General features: G+C 39.6%; 1 protein-coding gene across 1 annotated transcript in view; it reads right to left on the reverse strand.

The window, feature by feature from the left end:
- Positions 1-7116: 7116 nt before the first annotated feature.
- ANK2 (ankyrin 2) overlaps positions 7117-13955 on the reverse strand; it is a 198655-nt gene continuing 191816 nt past the window's right edge. The window contains exon 45 of the mRNA XM_042470313.1: positions 7117-10281. Within this exon, the coding sequence (XP_042326247.1) occupies positions 10098-10281 (184 nt within the window). The 3' untranslated portion in view covers positions 7117-10097. The remainder of the gene's footprint in view (positions 10282-13955) is intronic.

Raw genomic sequence — 13955 nt, forward strand, 5'->3', positions numbered from 1 at the left:
AAGGTTGGCCTTAGGAGGAAAGACAAGAAGCTCAGTCTTGGACATGTTGAGCTTCAAACGGCGATGGCGCATCCACTGCGAGACAGCTGTAAGGCAAGACAAGACTTGCTGTTCAAGCCTTGGAGAAAGGTCAGGGGCAGAAAGATACAGCTAGGTGTCATCAGCATACAGATGGTAGGAAAAACCAAAAGAGCTGATGAGTTTTCCTAAGGACAGTGTGTAGAGAGAAAACAGAAGGGGACCCAGAACAGAGCCCTGGGGAACTCCAACAGATAAGGGAACAGGAGAAGAAGTCTGACCCCCTGCAACTACTGCAAAAGATCGGCCAGACAAGTAAGATCTAAACCAGTCGAGAACAGAGTCTGAGGACCCAAGGTCAGAGAGTATGTCAATTAGGAGACAGTGATCAACAGTGTCAAAGGCTGCAGACAAATTGAGAAGGATGAGAACAGAGTAAAGGCCATTAGCCTTGGCCTGTAAAAGGTCATTCGAGATCTTAGTGAGAGCTGTCTCTGTGGAATGCCTTGGGCGGAAATCAGACTGAAAGGGATCAAGGATGGAGTTGGTTTCAAGAAACTTAAGACAGCGTGAATAAACAACGCGTTCCAAAACCTTAGAAAGAAAGGGGAGAAGAGAAATCGGACGATAGCTAGACAAAGAGGAGGGGTCAAGAGAAGGTTTTTTCAGAATTGGGGAAATGAGAGCATGTTTGAAGTCCGACGGGAAGGAGCCTGTAGAGAGAGAGAGAGATTGAAGATATGGAGAAGCGAGGGCAGAAAGGAGGGAGCTATAGAGATTAGAAGAGGAGTAGGAATTGGATCAAGAGGATAGGTTGCAGGTTTGGAAGAGTTCAGAAGTGTAGAGAGTTCATCCAAAGAGGCAGGAGGAAAGACAGAAAATTTGTTAGGCAAAGGCGATAGAAGAATACCTCAGTGTGAGAACTTTGCGCAGTCATCACCTGGTATTTGCAGATCCTAAAATAACACCCACAATTTAGATGCACAAAAATGCCCATGTGTATTTCTGTGCAGAATAATTTCCTGAAACACTTTTGGCTGTGCAAATACCAGACAAGAACTGCACAGGGATACAGGTTTCCTATCTTACTAGGGAGAACACTGTGGAAATAATTCACCCTTGAGTTAAAGACAAAAAGTCAAATACTTACATCCCCATATTAGAGGCCTCCAGAAGTATAGCTCTCCATTTAATAAGCTATGTGTGTGCGTGTGTGTGTGTGTATATATACATATATATATAGTGTCATTACCAACTAATATGCTAGGATGAAGAGTTCCAGTCCCCAGATTCTGGTATACATTAATTTGCTGCTGCCCATTCCTCTATCAAGTAGATGCTGGAGATGTTAATTTTGGTAGCAATTTTGTATTATATGAGCTGAGATCTGATAATTATGCTACTGTTGAGAACAAACTGACCAGAGTATTGGGTCATCTGAACTTGATTGCTAGGCAAATTATACTTCAGGTTGAAAATAGGGTCAGTTTGACTGAATGTTTAATTTAACATGACAATTACATTTGAAAATAAAATAGTGATGTGAGAATTTTTTCATTATGCAGAGGTTTCAGCCTTTGCTGCTTCACAAGACTTGTCCAAAAAGAGCCTTTTTTTTATTGATAGCTTTTGGGAAATTATTATTTGCTGCCATCCTGTGGCTACATGGTGAAAATGAAGGAAACTGATATTTGCTGAAATCTTCAAATGTCTGTACAGAACAATTCTCTGTACTGGAGGGGGCAAGGGTAGAAAGACACTTAATATTGTCAGCCCATCCTAAGCTAGGCAAGGGTGCAGGAAGGTGAACAATTGACACAGAGTGACTGACTGAATTGTCAGGCCACAATTTTATTAATTACAGCTGTAAATGTCTTGTCTGGCATAAGGCAAGGGATGCATGAATAGAACAATGTGTCTGCTGTCTGATATCCCCTTGCCTTCCAGGTAAAACTATGGAATGAAACCTTTGAAATCACTTGGACATTAGGTGCTGTATGCATTCCAGGGGAACAGATCCCTGTCATGAGCAACGGCTGCTGCCTGATAAGATATAGCTGATGGACTTTCAGTCCCTACATATTCCCTAGAGCCAGCATGGTGTAGGGGTTTAAGCCTTGGATTATGATTCTGAAGACTAGAGTTCAAATCTCTGCTCGGCCACGGGTGATTTTAGGCCAGTCTATCTCTCAGCCAAAGATGAAGGCAAAGCCAAAGACCAAGAAAACACCCAATAGGTTAGCCTTAGGGTTATCATAAGTCAGAAATGACTTGAAGGTACATAACACCAAACAACTATTGTATGGGTTTACCATGAAGCCTCTGAAGCTCCCTGCATGGCTAGGCTGTGCCTCATGGAGAGTGGGCAGGATCAAACAAGCATTTGGCTATGTTTCCATGGCCAGAAATGAAATCAGTACATCAGTGCTGATAACTCTGGATGACACTAGTGGATGTCAAAGCTGCTGTAATCATTTGTGTCTATGAGAACATCACTAGATGCACATCTGATCCTTCCTACTCTGGTAGGTCTGGGGTGATATATGGCTTAGCTTAGTGTAGATTTTAAACTCAGAATTACAACACTACAGTGAACCATTTTGAACAATAGCCTATACCAGCTATTTTATGGCCTTCCTTCCTGGTTTTCTAAGACCAATAATCAACCTGTTTAAAATGGATTTTGGCACTTCGAATAAATTTTATTCATATATTTTGTTAACTAATAATGAATATATAATTAAGTATAAAATGCTGAATGACTTAGTCTCATAAATTTCAAATGATAGCAAGAGCAAGAGAGAGAGAAAAGAAAAGATGACACTTATTTGCATATAAGTCAGATATGATCCAAATATTTATTTGGCAGCAGGAAGTGCCTTATGAAAATATGCAGCTGCTTTATATGGAGCCATTGGTCTAGTCAGTCCAGATAATGAAGGTAAATTCTTCATTATTGACTAGGAGAGATTCCCTACTTATTACCTTTAACACACAGCAGGTAACTACTTCTATTATTTTTCTTACACATACGTAATTGCATGAGATGTAATCCAAATCAGGATTCTAGAATCACAGAAGGGCTTTAACCCTTTGCCCCACTGTTGTCCCAGTCAGGATCCAGGGCTATGTTCTCATTGAATCCACTCCAAAAGCTTCTGTGAAGCAAACTGGGGCTTTAGTACTTTATCTATGCAAATCACAGACACCCCTCTCTATCCCAATTGGGATTAAAGTAAAGGATTAAATCCTGGAGACTTCCTGTCATTCATGTCGGGGCTCCAATCTGTCTTGGGTCCCTTTGCTTTGAATAAGAAAACAAAGCTTTAGCTGCATACAATGTATTAAAGATATTTTTACTGTGACACAAGCTCCGTTCAACCATTCACCTGAACATGCATAGGGCTAACGCTGAAGATCAGAATATGAGTAACATATAAACCCCACAATTCCAGTATAAGCCCAAAATCCCCAAGCACTCAGAAATAAGTACAATAGCATTTTAAAAATTGATACTGTACTTGCTATATGGCCAACATGGCTACCCCTGGATACGTTCAGTCAGAAATAAGTTAGACCATTGTGCATTGAATGGAAAGGCCTAAAATGGCTCTGTAACTACTTTTACCTGAACACATTTGGAAAACTCCCATGCATAGAAGCCATTTTAACATATGGATTTAGTGGGAAAATCCATTTAGCCAATATAAAGTTAGGATTGTCCATACCATTGCATTTTGCATCACTATCTATGGGTTTGAAAACTGAATGGTGACAAAAACTGACAGAAAGAAAATCATTCATTCGATCCGTGGTGCTGGAGGAGAGTTCTGAGGATACTGTGGACAGCTAAAAAGACAAATGAATCGTAGCACAAATCAAACCTGAACTCTCTCTGTGCCATGAGGGTTAAATTGAGGCTCTTGTGCTTTGGTCACATTATGAGAAAGCATTACTCACTAGAAAAGACAATAATGCTTATTTATTTTGTATTTATTTCAAGGATTTATATCCTGCCTTTCTCACGCAGTGGGATTGGAAAGATGGAAGGTAGTAGGAAGAGAAGAAGCCCACAAACCAGATGGATAGACTTAATAAGGGGGCCACAGCCCTGAATCTGCAAGACCTGAGCAGAGTTATTAAGGATGGAGTACCTTGGAGTCTCATTCACAGGGTCACCAGGAATCAAGGTTGACTTGGAGACAGTTGGCAGCAAAGAATAGTTGAAAGTTGTTTAAACAAACAACATTTGAGTTTGGGTTTGTTTATTGATCAAATATTTTAAAACTGTTTGGCCTTTTTGCTGCTACAGCAGTTGCATTGAATTAATGGAATTCTCATATATATTTTTTGGAAGTTTACAACCATTTATTGATTTCCTCATTATAGTTAATTCTCATATATTGACTTAGAATTCCCCTTTGGTCTAGAAGATCAAGCTAGTTGGGACTAACAACAGAATTTAGGGCCGAATAGTAGCCCTTTTTTACTTTATGTGTGCTTCTGTTGAAGAAATGTTACAGATTTTGACTATACAGTCCTGCCTCCATTTTCGCAAGGATCCACTCCATACCCCCATCCCGCAAAAAAGGTAAAATTGTGTATATTCAAGCCCTATTGACATGAATGGAGGTGCACTCCATGGGTGTGCGCGCCATTTTAGCACCATCCATTTACTTCCCAGATAGTCAAGGGATGCAAATCCCAAGTCCGTGAGAATGAAGGGTGGACTGTATTGTAAAAGTAAGGCGTTTTCATGTGACATACTTGTTTCATGGAAAAGAAGCTAGATAGGAAAAGTATTGCAGGCGGTCGCAGTTGGTCAGACTTCGTCCTCTGTTCCCTTATCTGTTGGAGTTCCCCAGGGCTCCGTTCTGGGTCCTCTTCTGTTTTCTCTCTACACACTGTCCTTAGGTAACTCATTAGCTCTTTTGGTTTTTCCTATCATCTGATGACACCCAGTTGTATCTTTCCACCCTGACCGTTCTCCAAGTTTCGTCTTGTCTCACAGCTGTCTCGCAGTGGATGCACCATTGGTGTTTGAAGCTCAACATGTCCAAGACGAAGCTTCTTGTCTTTCCTCGTAAGTCCACCCTTCAACACTCCTTTTCTGTCTCTGTGGACAACATTTCTATTCAACCAGTCCACCAAGCCCGCAGTCTTGGTTTTATCTTTGATTCTTCTGTCGTGTATCCCTCAGATCCAGACCACAGCCAAGGCTGGTAGATTCTTTTTATACAATATTGCCAAAATCTGACCATATCTCTCCACCTCTACTGCCATGATTACGGTCCATGCCTTAGTGATCTCACGACTTGATTTCTGTAACATCCTCCTGGCTGGGCTTCCTCTTTCCCACCTCCGTCCTTTAATTTCTGTCCAGCATTCAGCTGCACGCATTATCACATCCGCCCACTGCTCTGACCATATCTCTCCTGTGTTGGCAGCTCTTCGCTGGCTCCCCCTCCCTTTCCGCATTCAGTATAAGCTCCTGCTGTTGACGTTTAAAGCCCGCCATGGGCTGGCCCCTCCTTACTTATCAGACCTTCTTTCTACTCACATTCCCACTCGAACCCTCCATTCTGGTAGTCAAGGTCGGCTGTCCCAGCCCAGGATTTTCTCTGCCCCATCTCGGATTCACCCCTTTTCACTCGCTGCCCCTCACTCCTGGAACCTTCTTCCCCCGTGAGCAAGAGCCATCACTTCTCTAACCAGCTTCAAAACAGAGTTGAAGACCATCCTGTTCAGAGAAGCGTTCCCAGGCATTGCATGATTGTCACTTGCTATTTGATGTTCTTTTGTTGCCTCTTTTATTGAATCATTTCCTGTATTGCTATGTATTTTATATGTATTATCCTACTATTTCTTAGATTGTATGCCATAGGCAGGTTTACTCTTTTATATTTATTGTTTTATGTACAGCACTGTGCAAATCTACAGCGCTATATTAATAATAATAATAATAATAATAATAATAATAATAATAATGAAGTTCATAACTGGCATCCTATTAGGCAGTCAAGATGTTATAAGCTAAACTGTTTCATATTCACGTTTATGATCGTGGCACCTTTGCTATGACTACAAATGCCTATAAAATCCACCCTAAAAGCTTGGCAGTGCACAGGGTAAAGGAATTATGTGGTACTGGTAAGTGAGAGGCTCTGAAGGATAACACAACTACCTACTGGCAGTAAGATATGATGAAACATGGATTTGTGACATAAACCTGCATAGCTCCTGCTTATTACTCCATAGTTTGCTAACAGAAGGAGCATAAGGTCTGGATCTGGAAACAACAATCAACACCCTGGTTGATTGTTGTAAGCTTACTTGGTCACGACCAAGCATCAGGATTACGTAGGGGCAACAGAAACGCCCTCTTGCATATATGCAACCTATTCCAATAAGCCCCTAGTCACCGGGAGATGTTCACTCGATGTGGCCCCCGCAATGGACACACCACCTGCCCTAGTGCTCCTGATCCAGTGCTATGGAGTCCTGGAAACCACAACCACCAGATCCAGGACCTATGCTGCCACCCTAAAACAAAGTTGTGACAAAAACACCCTAGCCAAGGGAGGAAGGGAGGGAGAGCAGAGCCAAAATGGTGCCTGATGGTGTGCGATGCAGCCTTAAATTGGCCCGCCCACCAATAGGGGGCCTGGAAAGAGGGGAGACATCACCTCTCTGGCCCCTATCACCAATAGGCTGCATTCAGGGTTCCGAGCCAGCCAATCATGGCCTCTTCCCTTTTGCAATGCAAGCTGGGACTTGTAGTCCCAGCACCTGGTGCAAAAGAGCCACCCTTTCCACCCCAGCAACCAATGGTGGGCCTTCTCGCTGGCTCAAAGGCTGCTGGGGCAAGACAGGCCTTCACAGTTGTGGAGACTAGGGCACCTTCTGCCCTAGCAACAACGCTGACCCGGTAAGATGGGCAGCATCATGTACCTATGTTAATTTGGGATTCAACAATTCATTGGGTTAACTTTAGCTGGGATTGGCCAATATTATTCAGGCCTTTATATCCCATTATGGTTCAGAAGAAAAGCATGAGAACTATGAAAAATGCAGAGCATGTTAAAAAAAACCAACAACTCTATTGTTCCATTTTTATTGTATGTGGTGCAAAAGCAAGTTTACACTTCTTGTCTGATGTTGGTGAAACAGAAACAGGTGATCTTGCCATTTTGGTTCTGGTAAGATTGGTTAATCTTTGCCACACTTTCTTCACATTCAGCAGTATCTGCCTATCTCCCAAGTAAGAGACTGTGCTGATATATGTAACTGAAAAAAGACCACACCTTGTGGGAGGTTTCCACATAAGTAGCTTCTTTCAGGGAAGCATGCACGGTTCTATTTTCAGCTGGTTACTTATGCAGTCAGGAGACCTGATTCAACCCTCAAAAAACAAAGCAAAACAAAAGAAAATATGGAAACAGACAACAGTCTAATGCATGTTAGGATTCTCTCTTGGAAAAGTTCCTCAGGTTGCAGCCAAGTTGCTGTTTCCATTACAAGTAAACAAATGTATAAACAGTTGAATCACAACCAAACAAATCCTGAACTGCATCTGCCATGTCCATGTATTTTGAAAGCACTGCATTTGCTTTCAAAAAGTTAACACTTAATGCCATCATAAACCGAAAACAGAAAATAAGTGTCATTTAACTATTCAGTTTTTTGTTAAACAGAATTAATAATAACAACATGGAGTAACCTTCACCACCATGAAGCCCTCTAGATGTTTTGGAATTCAGCTCCCATGATTTCTTCAAATCCTGGGGCCATGTCAGCTTGGGTGATGGGAGCTGTAGTCCTAAAAATTTGGAGGAAACTTGGTTGGGTTCGACCTACACATTGTCAGGATTGAAATTTTAGCTATTAAAGTGCCCAACTAATTCCCCCTTGCTAAGCTGGTACCAAGAAAGAAAGCATACAGTTACTGCTACATTTAACACTTGTACATTTTTATTTAATTAAATCATCCATTGTACACATTGCAGCTATGTATTGTTAGTGTTGTTTGTTTGTTTGTTTAAATCTTTTAACTAATACATGCCCTCATAGATATATTCAGTTAGTGTTATCACCATGGGAACAAGATGCCAATTCATCAACTTAAAATCACCTTCTCACAGTATTCAAGTTCTCTGATAACACAGCAAAAATCAAAACCAAAAAAGGAGGATAGCCATTATGCTGTTACACAGAACATCATCTGCACCGCAAATAACACAACAGAAATGCATTTCTTGTAGAGCCCCAATCTTGAAGGTCAACCAGTGATGTTCTTGACAATGAGAAATGAGCTATTGTGTATCCTGAAGTGGGTCTCTTTTCATTTTCCGTCACAAGAAATATTTATATCCTGCTTGCCAACCTATTTATTTATTTATTTTAAAATATTTGGCATAGCACTTCGGGTAGCTTCTTAAGCAGGAAACCAAAATCTCCTTAATAAAATGTTTCCTTTCTCTCAGCATGGGTATCGTAATGAGGAGGTGCCATTTGTAACATTTATTTTCGGAATTCTGAGCACTGAGTGAGTCATATTTTTTTTTTATACAAGAAAGAAAAGCCTAGCTAGGTTTTGAAAAATATCAACCCTGGAGGACGTGTCCCATCATTGTTGAATATACTTTGTCTTTATCAAATAACTGATTCAAAATGTATATCATTTTATATGTATATATAATATATATAATTACATATATATGTTAAAATGCTACAGAGCTTCAGACCACTATTAGAATTAGTTACAGACCACAGACTATTTCCAGAGCTGCAGATGCCCTTCTTGGAAAAACAAAGTGCAGACATTTACAGTATGGTTCATGAAAGGTGGTGAATGAATATAAATAAAAGATCAACAAAAAATCAAATGCCTGATAGATTTGTATCCTTATCTAAGCAAAACCTCAAATTAAAAAACTGAAATGGAAGATAAAAATCTGCTCGCTCAGTGCTGAGAGAGATGAGAAGCTGTTGACCATGATCACAAGAGGGTTTTCATTTTCCTATGCCACATGCATATACCAGGTTAGCAGACAGTCCTGATAAAATGTGATAACTTTAGATTAACCTTTCTTGAAGAGTGGGAAAGGATTTCTTTTTTGTGCCCTGTCAAGTTATCTACAGTGCAGTGGCCAGCAGAAAGAACCACCAGTAAGACAATGTGGTTTGCTAAAGCAGTGATGAAAACAGGAAACTACAGTAGTCAGAGCAGTTTAATGCACCCTGCCTCAAGTCCCGATCTAAAAGGGGTGAATACAGTATGCAAATGTGCCACAAATATAGCTGCTAGCAAGCTATATTGAGCTGGGAATTTATTTTTCTTCACGAAATCTTTAGGTGCCTTCCCAGGAGTCAGAAAAGCAGTGATGGCTGCAATCAGCTGTGTTTAAAGAGAAACAGAGTTTGAGGTTTCATCCTGACTCCTGAAATCTTCAAGGTCAGGTGGATCATTAAGCTGGAAGTCCTATGAACACAGATGGCTTGGCACACTTCCTTCTCAGTAGATCCAAGTCTTAGAATCAATGGATTGTGTTAGCAATATTATATGAATTGCTCTTCAACAGTTTCAATTGATCTTGTAGTCCTCCATGCTAAAAGTAGTCACAATAGGCAGTGTTTTTTTTCTTTCAGTCTTGTGAGTCCAAGCACTTTAGCTATTTACAGATTAATGTTAATATTCCCCTCTTAAAAGTACATTGTGTACATTGTCACGTGAAGAGGCCTGTGGAAGAAACTGTTTTTATGTAGATGATGTGAAAGCAAAGGAACAACAAAAATGGCAAATACTACACATTTCCAGTACAGCACAAAGTCAAGGACTTTTAGTGGACGAACCATCCCTAATGAAGGATGCTATCTTTGGTCACAAATTAGCTTATGGATATTTAAAAAAGAAGGGAAAAAAATGGGGAGGGGAAGACCTACACTCTATGGCCAAAACAGAAATATCAGTGTCCTCCAGTGATTCTGTTAAATTATAACATCCATGGCAAAAGAAGAATGTGAATGCTGTATATTAAGTGGATATGTGTGTTGGTCTGTCGGTGAGATTTAGCAGCATCTCATTTGGCCTCTTTCTTCCACTCATCTTTGCAGAAATGTTTTAGTAGTTGCTGAAGGTCATGCTGAAGGTCATCACGGGGTAGTGCTTCTGGTGTGTCCTCCAACACTTCCACATGAATACGGTTTCCATACTGGTCCTTAACCACAGTCCTCTTCTGTGTACTGGCTTTATTCATTGTTGTCCTACAGGGAAATGAGAAGATAACATTGGAATTAATGCATCATTTCCTAAGAAAGAAAGTGTATTTTCCTTCTCTGTTAGTAGTTTAAAATACTGGCATGTGAACAGAATGTGATCAACTAAATGGGTCCACATAAATGGGGAGTATAATGACAATATAATCAAATGGGGAGTATAATCACAATAAATTCATCAGTCCTTGACATGCTGCAAGAGTCTTTGTTATAAAAGGCAGATTTTATGTTCCTATGTTGTTTTTGGTTCAACATGACATGCTTTTGTCATTATAAATAAGAGCTTAGAAAGGTTAGTATTTAGGACTAAATATTTAAGAATTTTCCAGTATGCAAAGGATTCAGATTTCGCATTCTAAAATACTTACAGCTGGAACCCCCTATCATTGTTTATATTACTTAACATAAACATTTTGCCCTTCGTATATGTGGGAGTTCAGTTTCAGACACATACCCCCACAGAGGGCAAAAATGTGGGACCTTAAGTTCAATTCTTCCCAATGGTGGTGTGACATGCACATGACCACACTGGCACATGCACGTGCTGCCATTGGGGGGGAATGGAGCGGGGCCATCTGCAGATGCGCCAATCAGTTGATGGTAAGCCCATAATTGGGAAGGACTGTACTTAGCTATGTAGCAGAGGTGCTAAGAAACCCTTTTATTCAGTTGTGAAGATGCCAAAGAAGGCACCAGCAAGAGTGTCCCAATGGGTATTGGACTGTACTGATCCATATCAGCACTACCTAGCTGCTTTCAATGCACAACAGGACTTATGTTCAGCAATTCTGATATGTATCAGTTCCTATGTGCATCAGGCACTTGCTCCCCTGCAAAGTAACATAACAACAGCCCCTTAATGGATATAAACATTATGGAACTGTCTAATTCTAATTCCCCCAGATGCTAATCAACTTATGAAGAAGTAAGACCTCCAACAGGATTCTGGTGTTATATTTTCAAATTTCTTTGAAAAATACATGCTTACATGCACAGACATTACAAGAATATGTGAAATCAATGTAAAGTATCTATATGATACTACACCAAGTATAATGATAAATACTTGACAAATATTACTATTCCATCACCTTTAAATGTTATATAATCTTCTACTGTTGTATCAAAAAATGGTTGCTTAGGATTCATATTTTGTTAGTATTGGTTCATATAACATCATCAATGAACATGTATTGCTCAATATTAAAAAAAAAACATCCTTGCCAATAGCACACAATCTGCTTTAAAACAAAAAGACTTAAAGGGAGAGGAAATGACAAATATATCATTTGTGATAACGGATGTCTAAGAAAAGGTTATACTGTGCAAAAAAAATTGAAAATGGCAAATTAATTGGGGTGTCCTGAGTAGCATGCTTACTCTGCTTCTTCATGAACAGGTATGCAGCAATCCCATGCAGATTAGTAACACAAGGATTTGAAACAAAAATATCTATATTCACTAATATGCAATCTTGGCATGTTTGGAACATGCCTATAAATATGGTACAAAAAATGGCTCAAGAATCACTCTATATTGATCAATTTTGATTGGATGAATGCACTTTTGAAAGACAGTAAATGTTTTGTAATTGCTTTACACTATCATTTAAAATCAGCTTTCTTAAATAGCACAATGTCACTGAAAATAAGATATTGAAAAACGAGCTTGTCAAGTAGATGTTATACAGTAAATGGTTTCAATTTTGGGATCAAGATCTATGAAAAACGTGCTATCTTTTAAGATAGTACAGTAACATATGACCTTTCTTACTGCTGAAACATGGGGTCTGTTTAAATGTTATTTCCTGGAAAGAAACATCAGTCTAATTTCAGGAATGTATATATCCTTGCTCCTTATTGTATCAAGGCCTAAGTAAACCATCAACATGAAAATAGTCTTTGTTCTTTCTGTTGATATATTATTAAAAGGTTCACTGCTCCTTCTCTTTCTTATGTTTGGACATTGAGTGCATCTGTTTAACCAACCAAAACAGCATCACTGTACACAAGGGTGACATAGCAGCAGTCCTTGGGCTTTGTATTTTTCAGAAACACTAAGAAAGGATTCAACTGTGGACTTCTGGTGGGAATAACAGAATCCAATTTGGAGGAGATAATTTATTTCTCATTGTAGGAATCTGAGATCTGCAAGAGGGAGGGGAGGTGGGAGGTAAGGGAGTGCCAGAATCAGATTAGATTTAGGCCATAATCTTCCAGAAAAAATATTATGGTTTTACTTCTGTTTCTTCCTGTTATTATTATTATTATTATTTTAAATATATTTTTATTAAATTTTTGAGAAAGGTCAGAAAGGTCAGAAATACAGTCACAGCTAGCACACTGTTATTATCCAGATCATGGAAAATGTGATTCAAAATAACAGGGAGAGTTTCAAATATATGTTTTGACAATCATTGTTGCAACCTTGCTTACTGGAGGTAAGGTGCTGGAAATGTCATTGTCCTGCACCCCACTCACCAGCTCAACAGACCTCCATTGCTTGGTGTGACTGCTGGCTGTTAAGGTAGGTTGGGGTGGAGGGTGAAGATCTGGCAAGGAAATATTACTTAGAGCCTTTACAGACAGGCCAAAATAAAGCTGCTTTGGGTCACTTTGGAAATATGCTGTTTAAATGATGCATGAGTCCTAAGAGGCCAGAAGCCATGTCAAAGCCATGCACCAGTCCTAAGGAATGGAGCACAGCTTTGGCACAGCTTCTGGCCTCTTAAGATCCATGTGTCATTTAAACAGCATACCCCCAAAGTGACCCAAAGCAACTTTATTTTGGCCTGTCTGTACTGGCCCTTAGTTACACATTTTAACTAAGTAGGAAATGCAGGATATCAGTGGTTAACATTTCATTTAGACATTTTAAGAACTGGCATGTGCCCCAATAAATTTAACACAACCAGCATAGTCTAGTGGTTTGAGCACTAGACAATGACAGGAAATCAGGGTTGAAATCCCTGCTTAGTCATGGAAATCTACTGGATAACCCTGGGTAAGTCACACTCTCTCAGCCTCAGATGAAGGCAAAGGCAAATGCCCTCTGAACAAATCTTGCCAAGATAACCTTGTGATAGGTTCCCCTTATGGTCATAAAGAATTGAAGGCACACAATACAACCAACATAAATCATATTTAGAGGACAAAAAAGGTAGATGTTAAAATATTTCAAGTGTTTAAAACCAGGTAGGAAATATTTTCCCCATTATGTACAATGAAGAGCTACAATTACACCACAGGTACAAATTCAGACTTAGGCTAAATATTAGGATACATTTCCTATCCATAAGAGTGATCAGCAAAACTACAAGCCACTGAATCAAGTGAATAATTTTTTCACTTTAAAGTTTTCAAGGATTACGTTGAAAGATGTGTGTTACTGTTATTAGCTTTCAAGTTGATTCTGACTTAATGGCAACCCCAAGGTAAATCTATCATTCTTCTGAATGTTTCTTCTGAAGAAGTTTGCCACTACCTGTCTCTTAGGCTGAGAGAGTGTAACTTGCCCAGGATACCCAGCAGGTTTCTATGGCTGAGCATGGATTCAAACCATGGTTTAATCTGACACTCAAACCACTATACATTGACTCTCATGGCATTTAGTCTGGTTTAATTAATTTATAGTACAAGAATGTGATATTATTTCTGTAGTAT

The sequence above is a fragment of the Sceloporus undulatus genome, chromosome 5 (assembly GCF_019175285.1).
Source record: "Sceloporus undulatus isolate JIND9_A2432 ecotype Alabama chromosome 5, SceUnd_v1.1, whole genome shotgun sequence".
NCBI classification, from domain to species: domain Eukaryota; kingdom Metazoa; phylum Chordata; class Lepidosauria; order Squamata; family Phrynosomatidae; genus Sceloporus; species Sceloporus undulatus.